This window comes from Passer montanus, unplaced genomic scaffold, assembly GCF_014805655.1.
Source record: "Passer montanus isolate IOZ18808 unplaced genomic scaffold, ASM1480565v1 scaffold3, whole genome shotgun sequence".
Taxonomy (NCBI): Eukaryota; Metazoa; Chordata; class Aves; order Passeriformes; family Passeridae; genus Passer; species Passer montanus.
The window spans coordinates 4,924,482-4,945,188 of record NW_024367707.1 but is presented as its reverse complement, the minus strand read 5'-3'; the positions used below and the strand labels follow the sequence as shown (position 1 = coordinate 4,945,188).

General features: G+C 37.0%; 1 protein-coding gene across 6 annotated transcripts in view; it reads left to right on the top strand.

Moving 5' to 3' along the window:
- The window catches only part of CNKSR2 (connector enhancer of kinase suppressor of Ras 2), a 206,460-nt gene that overhangs the window by 139,823 nt on the left and 45,930 nt on the right, over window positions 1-20,707 (top strand). For all 6 annotated transcript variants that reach the window (XM_039714276.1, XM_039714277.1, XM_039714275.1 and 3 more), the window contains 4 exons: window positions 9,721-9,769; window positions 10,632-10,804; window positions 12,906-12,979; window positions 15,445-15,516. In XM_039714276.1, the coding sequence (XP_039570210.1) occupies window positions 9,721-9,769; window positions 10,632-10,804; window positions 12,906-12,979; window positions 15,445-15,516 (368 nt within the window). The remainder of the gene's footprint in view (window positions 1-9,720; window positions 9,770-10,631; window positions 10,805-12,905; window positions 12,980-15,444; window positions 15,517-20,707) is intronic.

The following is a 20,707-nucleotide window of genomic DNA, read 5'->3' as shown; positions in this document are numbered from 1 at the left end:
CAAGAGGTTCTGTGCTCTGGTCTTTGGCTTAAAGCAGGGCAAGCTCTGAGGTCAGACAAGGTTCCTCAGGATTTTGCCCAGCTGGATGTTAAACACCTCCTGGGATGGAGACTGATTGAACTCTTGGCCAACCTGCAGCACTTCTTGTCTGCCCCATGGCAGGAAGGTTGGAGATGAACAGCAAAACAGGTGTTTTGGCAATAGCTGAGAGGATAGCAACTTGCTTGGATTTAAGGGATAATTTCTGTTGTTTCATTGCTGCTTAGCTAAAATCATCTCAGGAATGTGCCTCAGTAATCTCACATCTGTTTTTCCAGTTCTAGACTCTCAGTCCTTTGAACTCAAGACTGAAGAGAGTAGATGTGCATATGCAGGTTTTATATTTGAGTTCTGTTTAAGCATATATTTTGTAAAACAGTAATACTTACTCTCCTTGGGAGGGAGTGGTAAGTTCATTTAATTATATGGAATAATATCTGCATTGTTCTTGAGCTATATTATTCCTGTCACAGATTAGAGAATATTTTACATCTGCATTGTTTCTCTTTGAAAGAAATAGGTAATACCATTAATTTGCTCTTATTGGGGAACTGGTTGCCCAAATGAAATTTGAAGGTATTGAATAAGGGAGATTTTACATCTAATTCTACATACTCTCTGATCATTACTAAAATCCAGAGTTAATTATTGCTGCAAAGCAAAATCCTCTAGAGATGAGGTAAGATTGGTTTATGGGCCATCATGAAGCACAGTTGGAGTCTTTTGTGGAAAATTTTTGTTTAAACTTTCTCTCTTACCTTCTTTTGCATTGTGACCATGAGGGGAAAAAATGGCCTGTCATAATTTCTTTCTGTGGCAAAGCTGGGGAATTCTTTAAAAATGAGAAAGTTGCTGTAAAGGTCATCTAGTCCAGCTCTGCCAGTCTAGGTTTATTCCTTATTGCATAGAATATAATGGTCTGAAAATGTAATTTTATATGGTCTAGAGATGTAGATCTATACACTAATAAATCTCTCAGCTTAGAAAATTTCCTAATTTCCTTTCACATCCCCATTCTGTATTTTTTGTTACCTATTTCATAGAATCATTCCTGATTTTATCCTGCTTTTATTACCTGATAGAGGAGCATTTCTTTTGTAGGTATTAGCATTGTTTGTACATGAGTAAGCTACATTACCTGTAGCTGGTACAATCACAGTAGCAGTTTTATATTTTATTAATGTAGAATAAGTGATTTAGTCCCTTGGTGATTCCCCTTTGATAAAGAACAGATGAAGTGCAGCACATTGTAGCAGAGAAGTTTATGTCAGGTATTGCACAGAGGAAACTCAGCATGAGTTACCACTGCAATATGCTGGGGATTGTCACACCCAGGAGAACTTTCATCCGGGGCCTGACTTCCCTACTGGCTCTGTTCTCCTTTCTGCACAAGGGAAAGGGAGATACCAGGACTCTGAATGCATTTAACCAAGGCTGGCATATGTCATGAAATTTAGCATTCTAAAAAACTTATACTGAGTAGTGGAAATGTTGTTTGAATTAATGGAGTACATGTGCCTGTTTCAAAGTGCCATTTTATCAAAATGCTTTGACAAAGAGCTCCATTGTTTCTGAACGAGGGATTTTTTCCAAGTAGTGGTTTTGACTCCACAGGAGTCTCTGCCCCATTCCTCTGCCCCACTTACACAATGGTGCCCCTGGAGCCTGCTGCTAACACACAATACGGGAGATTGTATGGCTCCACCTGGGAGGAAAGTGACTCTTTGCAGCACTGCAGCTCCTGAACTGAAGCTGTTTTATTGGGTGTTCCTGTTTCACTGGAGAGAAGTGCTTGTTGCTTAGCGCCTGATCCCTGAGTCAGCCAATCCATCTCTGCTACTGTGCTGTGGAGGAAAAAGCAACCTGGTATTTTTCATAAAGCAATAACTGCTTTTTGTCCACTTCTCAAGTATATCCCTTTGCTTTCAGATAAACTCAAGTAGATAGCATTCCCAACAGTACAGAATTCTGGCTTTAGAGTGATGTGTAAAACTTCTTGTAAGCTGGTTTGTACCCATAAAATCACCATGGCCAGCTCAGAATTAAAAAGACCTAATGTTATCTTTCCCCACCTTCTGCAAAGGTCTGCTTCATCTTACGCTTAGAGGAGATTTTACTGAATTCCAGCAAGTAATGAGACTTTTATCCTGCAATGAACTGTTCTTTTTCTGCCTTAATTCATAAGGCAGTGGAAGTGTTTGGTATGAATTTTAACAGAATGTATAATTCCTGATGTACAGAAACTCTTTCCTTCTTCCCCGAAAACTTCCCATCTATTGAAAGCCAGGAGTTTTCTGTTTCTTTCCCCAAAGCACATTATGTCCAAGTGCTAACAGAGAATAAGTTGCAATAGTGTATCTTCCTTAAAGCAGAAATCTGTTTTCTCAGACCACCTACATCCTCTGCACTTTTTTCTGTCACACAGTCAGAGTATGAAAGAGATCATGCTGAGGGGCACAGTCAAAGTGTTGCTCCCTCCTCCTGCAGAAGGTGTTTGTGCTTGTCACCATAAGCAAGCACCAAGGTGTTGTAAGGCGGCATGGGACTTTTATTCTAGGCTAATGATTTTTCCTCTGCAAAGACCATGGGCTGGGTGGAAGATGTTGTTAATGCCCCAGGGGTGACTTCTGGTTTAGTGCAGTTTGTTTTCTTCTGAAAAGGTCCAAGATTGGCTCCATGTTGTGCCACAGACCACCTCTGGAATCCCGTAATAAATAGATCAAGAATAAGTTTCTTAAATCTGTTTGGATTGTCTTGCTGTTTTAATGTTTAGATAAGCATACAAGGAAAACCTGCCTTCCCTGTGAATAACATAGAAATTTTCTAAGCAAATCAAGATTTTTCCTGGAGGAAATTGCAAAGTTTGGTATCTGTTGGAGGGGCGTAGCAGCAGGGCACAAGGATCCACGAGGCCTTTGGGGTGACTTGTCTCAGACACACTGTGAAAGGACAAAAGGCAGTGGACAAAAGCTGAAATACAGGAAATTTCATATAAACATAAGAAAAATATACTTTTACTGTGAAGATGGTTTAACTGGAGCAGGTTTGCGGAGTCTCCATCTTGGAGATACTAAAAACATAACTGGCCACAGCCCTGAACAACCTTCACTGCTGGAGTCTGCTTTGAGCAACAGGGCTGGATAAAATGATCTCCAGGGCTGATTTCCTGCCTCAGTTGTTTTGTGGTTTTTCTGACTGGTCCATTCTCCTCAGTAAGAGGTTAAACTGGGAACTGATGGGAAGTAGAAATACAAATAAAGGGTTAAATACTGTTCTGTGACAGGTGATAGTTTAGTGTCTATTTTTCTTCTTAAATGGATGCACTTGAAACACACAGTGATGGAGCAACTGATGTATCCTGGACTTTTGCCATAAAGGATACATACAGTTTTGGAAATCCTCCTTTTCCCTCCTTGATTTCTTAATGTCAATAAAAAGGAGTGTGGGAGGTACCAAAATTGTTTCAAAGTAGATGTAAAGCAGAAGAATGATCACAGAATAAATTATCTTAATGAGCAGCACTTGTCTAGTTTAACTGTTTATTCTCATTTGCTTCAGGCAGCTGTGACACTGCTGCAGTCCTTGTTATGTCAGTCAAAAAGACTGGGGGAATATGAGAACTCTCATTTAAAGTTAATGTTGTCCAGGAGTTTAACTGCTTTGGTGTTTCAGTTAAAGAGTCTGTGGCTTAATGGCTAAGAAGGAAAGTCTTTCCCTGGTGATGGAAAGCAGCACCACTGTTTATTATTTTTCCAAATAGCCTGAAGATTTAAAAAAATAATTTTATTTTTGCATTCATTATGCTAACAACTTTGCACAAAATATTTGCACTATCTTCCACAACTGCTGAGTTATATCCAGCTACTCTAATATTTGCCACAGAGATGCCCCATGCCAGATGATAAGAAAGCATTTAGAAATGGGAAAATGAATAAGAATCCCTGAGCAGAAAAGCTGTGCATGCTGTCATATTTCAGACAATCATAGTTCTGCCCTTAGCTAGCCTATTCTTCTTGGATAAGCAGACACAGAAGTAATTGTGTGAAAAGAATGGACATCTTTGATGTTATCAACCCTCGTAGACTACGTGATAGGGAGACCATCCTGCACAGCTCATATAGACATTGCTCACCTCAGAGGCATATAAAAAAGTTGGCAGCTTCAAGATCTCAGCCTACCTTTTATTTGCAGTAAAAACCTCTTAAGGCACATACATACTGTTTCTTTCTCCTTGTCGTCATTAACAAAATGCAAGAATGAATGTCTGCTGCTGATTGGCAGGAGGTTTCAAACCTTCTGATCTGACAGAGGTCTTCCCTTATCATGTCTTTGTAACACAGTCCTTGAAAAGTTTATTTTCCACAAAAATCCATTAAAATAATTAGTGCTGTCTACTATAGGCTCTTAATGGAGACTAAACAAGATGGTAAATAAAAAAGATCTTGGCAAAACCCTGTGTTGTGAGTACCCTTAAGCATGAGATATTAATATTGGTTTAAAGTGAGGCATTGTATCTAAATAGGTTTGCATTTTCCCCCTTTTCAGTCTTCTTTTAGCTCTGAAATTTTGAATCTCAACACACCAAATGCAGAGAAATGTGTATGTGGTATACCAAAACAGTGAAAATAGAACATTTCCACTGTTCTCAAAGTGTGAGATCAATGATATGATTGGCAGAACCAGCTTTCATTTTTTGCCCAGATACTGGCTTTTCCATCTGTAGCAGAAAGTTCCAGTAATCAGATGTGTTACAAGCTACCCTGCTGAAACTAGAGAAAGCTTCTTACAGTGACAGAGGGGAAGTGCCTGCCTGTAAACAGTTGCTTAGTGTCTAAACTTGCAGCTTGAGAAAAATTGGACTTGACCTGAGCTCTAAATAAAGTTACAGATATGTGCCATTTTCCTTTTCAATCAGACTGAGCACACATTTGGGTAGAAGGATTGGATATTATTTTTTCCATAACCTGGTTCTCTCTTCCAGCTTTTTTTTTTTTTAATGAGTGAGTGAAAAATCTTGGAAGAATAGTGGAGAAACAAAAAAGGCCTTGAATGAGAATTTGAGGTGCTGTCCAGAGTAGTACTAGTTGCTATGGTCAATCTGTTCCTTCAGAGAATCTTCAGTTTTGGTCTTTTTTTGGTAGACCTACAAATTCTATAACCATGAAGAAGTTTATATAACTTCTTATATAAATATATTTCTTTTGGGACATGGATGTAATGCTTTGTTGGTCATACCTATCTAATATATATTAGATCTTAGAGAAACTCTTAAGGAACAGCTTAACCTCAAATCTTTAGACATCTTCCTTAGACTTTTGAAGTTTGTCAAAACTACTAATCTTCTCAAATTCATCATTTTGATAACCAGTCTATTTGTTTTCTGCTTTTATTTGAACTGGATATAAGTTTTCTAACTTTCATCATAACAGTTTCATCAAACATTCGCCTCTTCTGCTAGCAGTTTCACTCCAATTTAATATTGGTATTGAAAGATCAGTTTATTAAATTTCCTCTTTGGCATGAAACAAATAAATTCATTGAAACTTAACTGATTTCACACTTTAATTTTTCCAAATAGAGAGCTATGAAATTAGTACTAAATAAGTTAATAATAAATAAATTTGCAGGCTATTCTGAACATTAATGACTAACGTTCAGCTTTCTGAGCAAATATGGAGCAGTCACAGGACTAACCAATAATAAATATTTTGTCCCAGCAGAGAAACGTGAATAACTCTGAGAATGAGACAGAAACATGATAGTCTCTTGAAAATGTTGTGTTACACATGCAAAGATGCTGGTGTGTGATTGTGTGCATGCAGAGAGTATTGATTAGACCACCTGTACAGGATTATTTTCTTGCTAAAGAGCAACTACAGTTACAGGCCAGTGGTGATCTGTTTGGTTGGTATGAGCCTCAACCTGCAAGTTTTTTACGGTGTAGCTGCATTGCTGCACTGTAATTCTAAAAGGCTTTGCCCTGAGGCAGGTTGCTCTTTACAGGTGTGCAGTCTGCTGACCTTTTGGAACTCTGTCAATCATTTTGAAGACTGTTAGAGTAAATACAACCCACACAGCAAGTCTGGTAATGAACAGTTGCAGGAAAAGTGGGACTGTTATGGCTCCTCCCTGCACAATTAAATCTCCATTGGCTCTTGGAATTTGCAGCTAAGACCTCAGAAAGGTAGGGCTAGAGGCATGCTGGAACATTTGTAAGAAAAACCAAACAGACAATAAAAACAACTAAAAATCCTCACCCAAAACCCCCACAAAAACCAAAACACCAAAGCAGAAACAGAAAAAAACCCTTTAATAAATGATGTTTTATTCCTTTTAAAACACATGTCCTTTGAGGCTGCTATAAGGAAAGGCAGGCTTATATATGTGATAAATGTTTCTTTGATATTGTCCTTAGAGATGCACTTGTCCAAGGGCTTAATCTTGGTCTATTGTTAAATAAAACAAGCTCAAAGATCACATATTACAGGAGAAAATCATTGTGTCTAAAAAACTCAGTGAGTCTCAGTGTATTCAAAGGGGTTTTGATATATGTTAAACATCAAGTGACACCTTGCTTTTGGGTAATGGAAAGCTTTTCTAGTTTTATTTTGGATGACTGGAAAGCATATAATTCAGAATATTATTAAACTGTTTCAAATTTTCTTCAGGAGTGCCAATTTCCACTTGTCTTAAGGTACTCATCTATTTAATCTTTCCAGTGTCTGTCTTGTTTCCATTTTGCTCATTATTTTGAGTTAATAATGACTTTCTTTAATATGGAATGCTGCTTTCTATTTCATTTCATGCTTGCTCTCGGAATTAGTAGACGAGGTGGATTCTTGGAAACTGGGACAAGATGTTTACGAAAGCAGTTACAGCTGAAGGTGTATCAGAATCAAAATGCAGTGAATGTACATTGAATCTGGCTTTGTGGGCGTGTGATTAAACAGTATCTTACAGCAAGTTTGCATTAGTACAACTACATTTCTTAGTATAAATCCATGGTTTTAGGGTTCGTGGAATTTAGAAGTAGTAATTACATGATTTCCATATTTGCCACATCGCAGAATTAAGCTGTAAAAGGGGAAACATTATGGTGGCCAGCATTAGGATAGGTTGCTTAAAGAAGCTGTGGAATCTACCTCTTTGGAGATAATTTATCTAGGCTAGAGATGACCCAGAACAGGATTCAGTGTTGGCTTCAAAGCAATTCTTGCTCTGATCGGGAGGAAGGGCACCTGACACAACTGAGAAAACATCACTAAGCAGTGTCTTACAACTGGTAAGAGGCTGTAGATTGCATTCAGTGAGTTCCTAAAAAAAGCAACAAAAGAAGAAGCATTTTTAGATTTCATCCTCACTTTGTTGTTGTTGTTCTCCAATTACATATTTTTTATTACATATACATTTTCTGAATTAAAAAAGATGGTGCTGTTTTTTGCAAAGGGTCAACTAACTTGAAGTCTGTGTAGAATAATTTAAAATGTTAGTTAAAATCACTCAAGTTGAAATAGTTCCCAGGAACTTCTCTAATTTTTAGAATTTGCCCTTAATTATTATTTAATTTCATGAGATAATTTAGAATAATAGCTGAATTCAATAAAACCTTTCTGTTTTGCAATATAACATAATGTATGGAAAAATGGTTAGACATTTAAATTACATGCTTTGCTCCTGTTAAAAACTGATACCCCTTCATTACCCTTTCTTCCTAAAAACTGACTCAGAAGTTAAGAGGTGTGAACTGAGGTTTGCAGGTTCAATTTACAGACAAAACATCTAAAGAGAAGGCTTTTCATATGTTCTCACCTGCTCTCAGAATCACTTGTGAGAAAATGGAGCGATTTTCTTTTCTGTTTTGACACTGTGAAAGTAATAGTGCAGAAAAGTCAAACAGCAGAATGAAATTGTCTGAGTTGTGAACGGAGAATTGCTAAAGTTTTGCATTTGTATGTGTGTGTAGTTTTTCATCCACTTTGAATTAAGATTTTCAGAGGGAGTTACTTACACACTTCTGCTCAGCCACTCTGTTATTCCTGGGTCATTAAGATCTCTTCGAGTCCTTCACAGGTTGAACTATTTCGTGTGATGTAAGTGGGATGGGTGTTGCTGTCTTGGTTTGTTGAGAGCTGGTGCTGATTTAATTGGTACCAGTAGCAGAAGAAAAAGGACAAGAGCCAGGAAATGAAAACAAGTGGGCTCTTTTTTTTACTTCCCAGTGGAAGCTTACTTTGACCCACTGAGGTAGCAATATAGTGGAGTAGGTTTTGTCAGATATGGCTCCGAGGGATCAGCACATCTAGCAAGTCAGTAAAATTTTTTAATTGCACTTAATTATTGTCTTGCTATTAATTTTTCCCCATGGGCATGTTATTTTTTGCTGCATGAAAATCTCTCACTCTTTGAGCAAGAGATCCCTTTGAAGCTGGGTCTGCTGCATGTGAGCTCAGGGGTGTGGGAAGCAGGGAGGAGAAAATTAGAATAGAGTCATTCAGGTTGGAAAAGAACTCCAAGATCATCGAGTCAAACATTGGACCAAACAATATCACAATCATAATATCACAAACAGTCAATTAAGCCATAGCACTGAGTGCCATGTGCAAAACCAAAGCTGCTCCTTGAATTGAACCTAGTCATGTAAACTAGGGTGAGGGTTTGTCTTACTACTAGGAACAGGATTTGGAATTGCAGAACTGTCAGTGCTTTTCCTTAGATTTATTTTTACCAAGTAGCACAAAAGTATTGATTTCTGTATTGATTCCTGGCAAGCTGAAATAGGAAGTTTTAATAGGCAGACACTCTAATGTAGCCTTTTCTTAGTTTTAACACTGATAACATTTGTCTGCCTTTCTAGAAAACTAAAGTTCAAAACAAGTCAAATCACATCTTTAAATTTTGGCTGATTCATTACAGATTTTTTTATTTTAGTTCACTGGGGATTGTGCTTATATGAGTCAAAGTTTTAAAACAGAAGTGGTTTTAAAATGTGTTAATACTTATTGATCTTATTAATAAGCTAAGATCTTGAAAAAGGAGCAATTTCCATCCTGTCTCATTGTCAAGGGAGTGGGTTATTTTGTGGGAGAGGATCAGCTGGAGGGAAATATTTCCACTTAAAAACCTGGTAAAAAAATAAAGTTCTAGTTCAGACTTTTTGTTTGGGAGACTTTTTCACAGTCGTGATTAAGCAGAATTTACTGATGTCTTTCAGAATACTAGGCCTGGTTCTGAGAAAATTGTCCGGTGGTCTAATGACCATTGTATGAATACTTCCACACCTGCATTAGGCAGTGTGTTATTTTGCATATTTACATATAGATGCCAAGAATACTTTATTTAGTGTATACATTAGAAATACATGGGCTGTGTAGCTTCATTATTGTAGTAAACAAAGAGAGATATTCCTTCTTTATTAACAGAACAAAAGGATAGGGAGCATTTTGGGCAGAAACTACAGTTGGTTTGGCAACCTAACTGGTGATCTGTTTTGAGCTGTTTGACAGTGTGCTTTTGCTTTACAGCCTTATGAACAGGTGAACTAAAATCACCTTTTTTCTTAGGCCTAGAAGTCTCTTGGCTGATGTTACCTGATATGACTTCATGTAACATTTATTTTAGTATAGGTATGTGGTTGAATATAAATATTGTATTTTCACTTCTTCCATTTTTATTTTCTTGTAGACATTTCAGCAATCTTCTCTACAGCAGAAAAGTAAAAAGAAGAACAAAGGTAAAAAATAAATCTGTTTTCTTATATGGGTAGGAAGGGAATTGCCAAGATAATGTTATGGTATTGCAGTATGTGAGGAACTCTAACTTGTTAGCTCCAATAAAATGCTCAATTCAGTTGATCATGTTGAGAATGTATTAGTCCATTTCTAAAGTCTCATAGTTTCCTAATGTTCCTCTACCTTCATGTATCTGCTTTTATCTTTTTTTTTTTGAATACTTAGACTCTAGCCTCTTTGGGGCCAGGGTTGGTTTTTCCAGCTGTGTTCAGGTAATGCCTCACTGCAGCACTTGCTCATTACCTACGCTCTCAGGTAATTTATATCATAGTAAATTTTCCTCCTTTGATTTTGAAGTACAAAGGCCTTAGGAACTGTTTAGTTTCAAAAAGAGCTGCAAAGAGAGGTTTGTGAACAACTGTGAAGTACTTCAATAGTTGTATTTGGTAACCAAGTGGGAAGTGCAGGAATTTATATGTTGTGTGCTTTATTCTAATGTGAAATATATTGAAAATTACAAATAAGCATTTTTCTTACTTTTAAATGTCTTGCCTTTCTTTTCTCTATAGTGTCTTCAGTCTTCTCTCTCTGTGTTGCTTGCTTTTTTTTTTTTTTTAATCTTATCCATAGGATATGAGCTCTGAGATGCTGAACATGGTTTGGTTTGGTTTGGCCTTTAAATTATGGTGGTGTGTATAAGCTTTGTGGTCAAAATAGAATGCTTGTAATAATTTTCCATGGCAATTTGAGGTTGAAATTTTTAATTAATTTTCTTAAACAGATATATAGTGCTTTCTGACTAGGTATCTTGTTGATTTAGTGGACAAATCAAATGCTTTCACATCACCTTGTTGTCATTTTCAGCTCCTATTCCTGGTAAAAGCAAAAGACGGATCTCATGTAAAGATCTTGGTCGAGGGGACTGTGAAGGCTGGCTTTGGAAAAAGAAAGATGCCAAGAGTTACTTCTCCCAAAAATGGAAAAAGTACTGGTTTGTTCTGAAGGACACATCTCTATACTGGTATATCAATGAAGAGGTAAACATCTATACTGATGGTCTCCATGAATACTTTGTGTAGTGCTGTAGTCATGATCTAGTGTGAAAACAATGCTTTCAGTGCTTATATATGTTAATAACTTTATTCACCCAAACAATCATACCGAAATTAATATTAATTCTCTACCAAAATGACCATAAAGGTTTTGAGATACCTGTTCCTTCCAATTCACCTTTTACTGCATGGAGAAATAACAGTTTTCTGTGTCCTCATGACACCAGTTTAGAATAAATTTATCCTCAAACCCTTGAAAGCAAAAAGGTAATTACTTAATCCTGTCATTCAAGCTTAGTCATGGAAGTGTAAACTTTTAATATTGTGCTGCCTGGTGTTCCTTGTTTATCTCTGCTAGGCAATTAAGAAAGATAGTTCTGTTTTCTCAGTTCTGTTTTTCTGTTGTTTCTTCTTTGTAGCTTTTGATATGATTTCAGTGCTCATAAATGCTGAACTTAAAAGTACAGGAGCATCCCAGCTGAATTGTGTACAGCTTTGATTATGCAACATTTTCTGCATTGGTACACATTTATTATATCAGCTTTAGCTGCAAAGCTTTTTGCCAGTGTTATGATACCTTGATTTTTAATCCTATTAGACTCATTAGTAAATATGTTGAGATAAAACCATTGTTAACATCTGTATGCACTCTGTCCTGGACTTGTTCTTTTAATCGCAGCAAGCATTTATACATAACTTTTTCAAAGTAATCCCCAACTTCTCCCTGAGTAAACAGAGAGTTAGTTGTTCCATGGCCAGAGCTCTCGAAGCCCATTTTCTCAAATTCATTCATTCCATTTGTGCCTTGAGCTTCAGATCAGTAACCCTAACTCCCTCCTCTCCATTCTCCCTCCTTTGGCTACTACAAGGTTTTCATCAGGGCAGTAATTGATGCCTACAAGTGCAGTGAGTGGTCAGCAGCGAGTCCAAGGAGCAGCTCTGAGCTGTGCTGTACTTCCCATGTGGAGAGCAGTGCTCTCAGCACCTCCATCTCCCGCCCCATCCCAAGTTTCCCTGAGGTTTGCTGAGTTTTAGTTATTTTTGAGACCTCAGCTCCCTCAGCACAGTGTCTGTCATCACCAGTAGAGTCAAAGGCTGGTAAGGGGTGCCTCAGTGGCAGGTGGACAGACAAGCAATCACTGTTCTTGCCAAAACTCTGTTTCTCTAGGCAACCATTCAAAAAAGACATAGCAAGATTATTCTAAACAGTGTCTTTGATTTTAAAATACCTGCTAATGCAGAACCAGTTACAACCCTGTACCTTCCACATAATGACTCCAGCTCCAGTTTTATATGCTGATTTGTGCCTGTTACTTATTTTTAGAGACTTATAATCATATGGACTGCATATGTGGTGTAAATAACCATTTAAACTCTTAGGAAAATATGTTTATTTCTTCACATACATTTGTGTGTTTCCCAGCTACATTTCTATGATCCTGTGTTAATTTTGCATGCAAAGTTATGAGCAGTTAAATAACTGAGTCTGTGTTATTGATGTAATAGTAGCTTAATATAAATAATGCTTTCAAACTGTGAAAAGTCAAGGGAGATTGCATAGCTGATAAAATAAACTCTGTAAAATCTTCAGAGGAGAGGGGAGGAAGGTCAGATACATTCTGAATGTTGTAGAGAGATAAAAGTAGCTGGAGAGATATCATGCCTCTTAGCTGTGATACATGAAAATGATAAACAACACCCATTTAAATTGCTTTTTTTTCTCAGTTTCTTCCACTAGGCTGCATTCCTCCTTACTAATTAGTCCATTTTTCCCCAAAAATTAACTAATTACAAGAACTAATTGACTAAATACATTTGGTCATTTTGTACATTTTGTATATTTTCAAATGCTGGTTCAGCTGTGAATGTTTTTCAGAAAACTGGGTATTTAAAATTGTATTTTTCACCAAGGGATCTGTCTTGCTATTTCAGCAGAAGTCCCAGGGACTTCTGTTTGCCAGAGCAGAGCAGACATTAGTATTCCTTTTTTAAGAAGTAGGCAAGTGAAAATATTTGTAAGTTTTCAACATGCTGGGTTTTTTTCCTTACACTTCAGCTACAGTAATATCTGGAACTATCTTTGCAGGATGAAAAAGCAGAAGGATTCATCAGTCTACCTGAATTTAAAATTGACAGAGCCAGTGAATGCCGCAAGAAATAGTAAGCATGCTTCAAAATAATGCAATGATACAATAAATGAAGTGCAAACAAAAGACAAGGTTTTCCCTTAAAACAGGGAGATAATGGACTTTGTTATAATTGTCATGAGGTTGTATCACAGAATAAGCTCATGTGAAAAAAGCAAATTATTTTTTTCTGTTTGGAGTGCCATCTTGCCCAAAGAAGGCTATTTTTTCACTTCATCATGAACCACAGTGCTTGACTAGACCAAAATTAATTATGAGCAAGAAGGCTGCTTGGCTGCTTCTGTCCCTTTATTTTCCTAATTCTACTTTCCTTTTTTTCCTTTCTATTCGGGGTTGCTATTTTTTAAATTTGTTTGTTGAGGGTTGGAGAGTCTTTGTGTGCTTTACGCTCAATAAACAGCTTCAAGCATACTACAGAGACCATCCAAATAAGAAAGTCCCCAAGTTCATGGCCAGGCATCAATATTTAATGTAACTCCAAATTAGTTAGCATCATCTCAAAGTTTGCTGAGACATTATTTCAGTCCTGGGGCAGAGTAAAAAAAAGAGGATGGCAGTGATTTTTTATATTTTTGATACATGATCAAAAGGTCTCAAAGAACATTTCTTCTCACCTGTTTATGCTGCTATCCAGATTTGTGCCATTGCACAAATCCATTTATTATTTAGATAAATTCAAGCATGTGTAGCAATGTGACAGGTGCATGCTCCCACAGGGATATTTTTAGTCATTATTGTTCAAAAATTTTTTGCCTTGCCTTCTAATGATTTGTACAGTTTTTTAAACAAGACTGGAATTGCTGAAATTCGTTCAAAACATAATTGTCAAGTGTAAAATGGTATGATTTGTACTACCTACAGTTCTACAGAAAGCACCAACCTTGTATCAGTTGATCTATATCTCTCTTTAGGATGAGCTCTACACTTCAAGGTGGTCTCAAAGGGCAGAAGATAAAAACTGAATTTATGAAGAAAAATATACATTAGCTTGAGCCTGTTGTCCTAAGTCCTTGGGCCACATAGCTAAAGTGCTTCATTGTTTCTTTTTTGTTGGCATAGCTGCATAAAGTCAACTCATTTTTCAGAATTGCACCCTGCTTAAATTGTTTGGTTTGGTTTTACTTGATTTAGTGTCTATTGAATAGCAGCACATAAAATGTGGTTATTAAGATTCTTTGCTTGGGTGGCAGATAAGGGGGAAATGCCCTCTAAGAATCCAGATGACAGATGCTGTAACAGTTTTAAGAAGTCCAGTTTTAGGTCTCAGTGACTTGATGATGTCTTTCTAAACTGAGCAGATGTCGCTGTACATCTGTTTTGACTTGCATAACACTGTTTGCTGTCATGTGTTAGAGGAATCTGTTTAGTCTCAATGCTATGTTACCTTCTCTAGCAGTAACTTTCCTGCCACCAACTTCATTTACCTGATTTCTAAAACACAAATATGTGTACATCTGTGTGCACACAGACATGTATACTGAAAATTGCAAGCATGATAAGCATGAAAAATGTAATTACCATTTTTCTGAGATGCAATTGATTAGAGAGTGAGAATTAATATATTACATTATATATATGTGTGTATGTGTATATGTATAAAATGTGTATTTTATATATTTAAGATCCATTATGTCTCAGAAAAATGGTGTTGTTGCTCATCATATATCATGTTTGCAGTTTTCCTTATTTTCTTTGGGACTGTTACATTTTTTGTTGTTAAGAGACACCTTCAGATTATTCTCAAAATGATTCTTTTCTACTGTAAATTATTCATTATTTCAAATGCATTTGCTGGGTCTTCAGGTACTTCACCATAAATCTTTATCCAACATAGTTAAAAGATTCTTTCTAGTTAATTTATTTCATATTATGTATGAAATGCAGTAATTCTCTCAGCCCAGTCATGTTGATTACTTTGGTGGAAAGGAAAGATGAGATGTAATTGCCCATTGCTTAGGATGACCTCATGAACACACTGTTGATTTATGACAGCTTTTCAGAAGTCAATCAGCACATCACAATTTCCTGCTTGAAATGCAGTCATTAGAGCTAAAGGTAATGTCAAAGTCATTGGGATGTGAGAAATCACAAGGACTGAGAATTTTACTGTTGTATGGAATTAATTCTTTAGTCAGTTTTCTGTTCAGAAAAAATTGACAGCTGTATGTATATCAGCAAAATTACCCAATACATAAAATTGTATCCTTAACTGATGAACTTTACCACATACAATGCACTGCAGGTGATGGTTGAACAATTATTTATGCACATATGAATCAAGGATTATTTAGAAGGGTAGTTGAAGAGCACTTCACTTGATGAAACCTGGCACAATCCTAAAAGTTGTATGTTCATACACTGTTTGGGGGCATGCAGAAATATGAACTCATCTCATTCCTTGTTGACCATATGATCTTACATTCCAGAAAAAAAAATAGTTGTACCATTACATTTTTTAATTGTGTTTTTCCTCTACAGTGCATTCAAAGCCTGCCATCCTAAGATCAAAAGTTTTTATTTTGCTGCTGAACATCTAGATGATATGAACAGGTAAGAAAATCTAGCAAAATTTAAGGACCCATTCCTTAAATGTGACGCTTCTTGAAGCTACTAGTAACACAGGTATAATAAATTACTTACTAGTCTAAAAAGATAAGTTTAATTGCTGGGAAAATAGGTGCAGAGAAACCTTTTTTTCTGACTGGCTTCATATGTTAATTATTTAATTGCAAAAAATTACCTCTTTTGGTACAAAGGTTTGAAATCTTTAGAAACATGATTCCATGTTTCTAAAAATAAATTAATACAATGTGTGAAACAACATCCAAACACAATTTCAGAATTCCAGGTTTCTGGTTTTGGCTGTGTGGTACCTGCAAAGGTGAGCTATCTCCAACTCTGCTTCCTTACATACTCCCAAACATGACGCTTCCTCTGGGAGTCCTTCTGTTTCTTGTCCTGAAGGGAGTAAGAAGCTGGAGAAAGATGTAAAGCAGTCACTGTTTTTTTTATGCCAGTCTTGAAAAAGGAGTGGAGGTAACAAGTAATGAATTTTGCAGATTCTCTCCACTTCGATGAAGTTGGATGTGAAATTTTTGTTCTGTTTAATTTGATGGGGAAAATTTCAGCATTTCAAAAAGAACAAGGACTTAAGTCTTAGTTCTTTGAGTACTTAATTCTACTGTATCTGTTCATGGCCACTTCTGCAATTTTTCAGAAAAATGATTGAGACTTCAGCACAAAATAAACACAACTCCTCTTAATTCATTTGAATGGTAAATTAGAACATGAATCCCATGTTTATTCAAATATTAGGGGGTTTATTTCATTTATTTTCACAATATAAACTGACATTAATTCAGTTCAAAGTAATATGCCATTTTCATTGAATGACAGAGGACACAAACAAAAATCTATTACTGCAACCTGAGAATTGTTCTGTCTTAGATAATGTCTGTTGATATCCTCGCTGACCACAGCTGTGTTCAGAACAGAGGAAAAAGGAGATAAAACTGAAGCAATAAAACTTAGCAAGTCCTATAATCATGGTTTAATCCCTCCTGTGTGGACTAGATTCAAGTACCTGGCAGAGCATCTTCAGGATACTGCCAGTTCATTGCTGATAATATTTGGGTGAAAAGGCATGCTGATACTACACTGTGTCTGCTTTCCTTTAGAAATAGCTGTCTGTTAACATTTTTTCAGAAGTTTGTGCATGACTGAGGCTCACTTCAAAAGTCTCTTCACAGTTGGAAAACTTAAAACCTTTTTATTTGTTTGTGAAATTTTAGACTTGCTTTTTCTTGATAACTCTGTCAAGCCAGTCACTCAAAATGCAGTTTGTTGTGCAGCAAGCAGAAGAATGGCATGGTCTATATTCAGCATATCCTGAACACAGCAGTAGCTGAATCATTTCAGTCAGCAGGTCCTCACTCAGTATGACAAAGCACCTTCTTTTTAAGGATAGAAATTTATATATTTTTTCAGTAATCAGAAAGCAGGAGCAAATGGGCAGCAATATTTTAAAAATATATTGCGCAGTGTAAAACCTAGGAATTAAAATATTTTTATCTTCCCACCACAAATAGTCTTTTTACCATATTTTGAAATTAGTGCTTATTAATTCCTTTAGAATGAGCTTGACAAAGTTTGGATCTGAGTTATACAAATGTAAATTCAAACTCTGTCAGGGTCTGTGGAATTACTTGCAATTCTTACATTGAGTTGCCATCAGAGTCTCACCAAAGAATTTTATTTTTCCTCTTTGTTTAATGTTTTAGAAAAATTAGTTTACTTTCACAAATATTCAGTTAACTCAATAGATGGGAAAAAGTGACTGAAAAATAGTCTTTCAAATGCAGGGATAATAAAATACTTCCTGTCTAAAAGTATTTTGAAGCCTAGATGAAGTAAAACATGGAATAAAATTATGAAGTTAAATTAATTCTCTTTTGATCATTTTATGGGGCTTTTTTGTCAAGTTTCTGGCATAAATTCTAGTTATGTATCAGGCAGTCATTTCAGTTTACAGTTGAAATGACTGCCTGAAACATAACTAGAATTTATATACACTTTATACACTTGAAACAGAAGAAGCAACAGTAGAAAACTGCTAATACATAGAATGACTGAAAGTTCAAAATGGTTCAGTTCCTTCATCCCTTGTATAAAATTATTTCTATTTAAAAAAAAATGTTTGCCACCTATGCAGTTTTTGTTTGTGTGTATCTACTCACGTAAAATGGGTGTTTTAATATCAGGTAATTCTGTCATTATTCAAATTTTCCTACTGCTTTTATGACTGTGCCAGACCATGGTGCTGGTAAGGAGTCTGGAGAGCTACAATCACTGAATTTTGTTGCTGTGGCATCTGAAGTCCCTTTAGTCCATATGTTCACATAGCAAAATTTTCTTTCTACCTGTTAGCATGCTTTTTCCATGTGAGAAGAAGGACAGAATATTCTTTATAGAAGGAAAGTACTTTTTTCTAGTGTGAATGCATGGTCATGGAAGCATGTTGCTTGGAAATTCATTGTCATTCTCTTCACTCTGGTTAAACTGCATTCAAGTATTCAGAGACACTCTTAAGGTATCCAAATTCCCATACAGCAAGTTCATCCTGTAGCCTTGAGGTTTATGATTAAGGAGAATTTGACACCCTGCTTTGACTAAAAGTATTGCAACTACCTGAATGTGAGATAAGACAAGAGAAATGTTTCCTGCTAGTCTGTGAGAGTGAGAGTATTGTGCATCCTTCCTTACAGAAATTGCAGCTCTTCAGAAAGTCAGGGGGTTTTAATCCTCTTCTATGTGTCATAAAACTGTTTTAATTAAATACTGACAAGAAATGAATGTGCTGTTCTTAAAAAGAAAAAAAAAAGGAAACCTGAATGACTGCTGCAGTTACCAGTGACACTGTATTTATTGTCATATCTAGAAAACATATCTTAGAATTCTCACAAGAAAATTGAAGCTGCAATTGCTTTAAAGAAGCAATATTTTCTTGGCCTCTTGACCTCCAAATGTTACAGTGCCTACCAGGACACACACACTGAAGGGAAGAAAGATAGAAATCTTCCCATGGCCTAGGGGTTTGTGTGTATTAATATGCATATTAAGAAACATTTGTGTAGCTGTATGATTGGCACTTCTTTCCCCAGTGCATTTTAACCCAGCCATGTATTACTCCTCTTCCAGTCTGCAGGAGATCCTCTATGTTTGCTCTTTGATACAAGTCCAGTGTGTTGGATTTCTCATACAATTCTAACCTGAACAAACCACAACTCTGGCCATACTTTATTAAAATAATACTAATTCCCTAATGCTGTCTTAGGAAGCTTTAGCAGCCTCCAAAAATATGCAGAAGAAGTCAATACCATTCCTTTAGTTTCCAGACTGACAAACTGCTCAAAAGCTGTGGTTATTCACAGTGTACAACCACATCAGTGGTTACAACAACCTTCTGGTTCACCCCACAGGCAATCACGACCTGCAGAAATTCATTAAAGGGGAAGTCAGTCTGCTGTCTCTCTCAAGAGTGACAGAATGCTACACATTTCCTGGGCTCTCATTAGATTTTATTTTTCAGGAAATAATGCTTTTCTGGAAACAGTCATCTATCATCTCTGTAAGCAGCATCAATTGACATCAATTGTCAGCTGAGTGTTCATTAATTTAATTGGTTACCTCAATAATAAGCAAACTTACCAGAAAATGCTATCTCATGTTTAGGACAGAATGAAGGACTGGAGAACCCTTATAACTCAATTGTCTAATGCTTTGTGGTCAGCAGCCCTACCCAGCAGGGATCATAGGTGGCTGTTCCCTGCTGGCAGCGCGGGTGGTAAACCGGGGGTTGAACTTGGAGTGTGAAATCCTGAATAGGTGAGAGGCAAGCAAAGCACCATCCCCAGTGTCTGCCATGCCATTTGACAGAGCAAATGCTTGTCATCTTGTGCTTGTTTCCCTCTGGGCACAGACAAGTCTGTGGCCTGTGTTGGTCCCTCTGCAGCACGGGGCTGGAGTGCTTTGGGTGAGGTCCCTGTCTGTGTGCCTCTGATTTGAGCTGGCAGAACTGGCTCAGCTGGCAGCTGAGCTTTATTCCCCAAAGGAGGTCTTCACATATCAAGAATGTGAGCCTAAAATGTGGCTTTGTAGTAGATAATCTTTTGGCTTTGAAGGTGTAGCATCATTGTCTGAGAGGAAGTTTGTTGGATTTCTGTGCTGCTTGTTTTTATGGCCGTATGCCACTTCCTAACAATTACAGCTCAAATTCTAAGTGTCTTCTTCAGCTTCCCTAATCTTCTGGCAGAAATTTTGATTGTGTAGTAACATGAGGTATTCTGCAGTCACTTTAGGAGCAAATCCCTAGCTTTCTTCCCAATGTACAATGATTTATGGATCATTAATATGGTTTACAGATCTAAAATGTGGTCACTGTTTGTGCAAAGACAGTGGCAGTCGTTGGAAACTGTCCCTGCCCATGCCAGGAGGATTTGTAACTACAAGACTGTTAAGATCCTTCCAACCTAAAGCATTCTATAGTTCTCTGACTCCATGATGACAGGAGTTAATTTCTAGGAAAGCAGCTGTATTTTATGATTTTATGCTTGCCCTGCACTGCAATGTCTTGAAGACAAGCATGCAGGAGGCATTACAAAGGTCTGTCCTCTGCTGAGACAAACATCCTGATTCTGTGCATGCAGTATGCAAACAAAACCCACCAGGCACAGGTTTCTGAAACAGGGGTTTCCCATTCTGAAGAAAGCCCAAACCTGACTGCAGTTGTCTTTCTGTATACCCTAGCAGTTAAATTGCAAGCCAGTAGATTGGCAAACCAGGCCTGTAAATTCTGACTATGGGATGACTGGAGCAAGTAATTCCAGGTTTACCATGGAATGGACAACACGGGAGATTGCCATGGTGGTTTAAAGCCTCATTGATGAAGGACCTGATGCAGTGTAAGCATTTGGCTAATGAGTACACTGAGAGCCCCGTGGGGGAAGAGCACAGGTTGAAACTGCCCTGCTACAGACAGTTCAGTGTATGCTTGGCAATGACAGCCTTACTAGAAGAGAGCAGCAATAGCTCATTTGCTTTTTAGATTGATTTTTTCATTTTTTGGGGTTTGGTAGTTTTTATTTGTGTTTGGGTGCTGGAGTTTTTTGTATAGTTGTGTTTGGGTTGTTTTTTTTTTAATTTGTGCAGTTTATGGAAGTACTTTTTCAAAGCTAAATTGGGA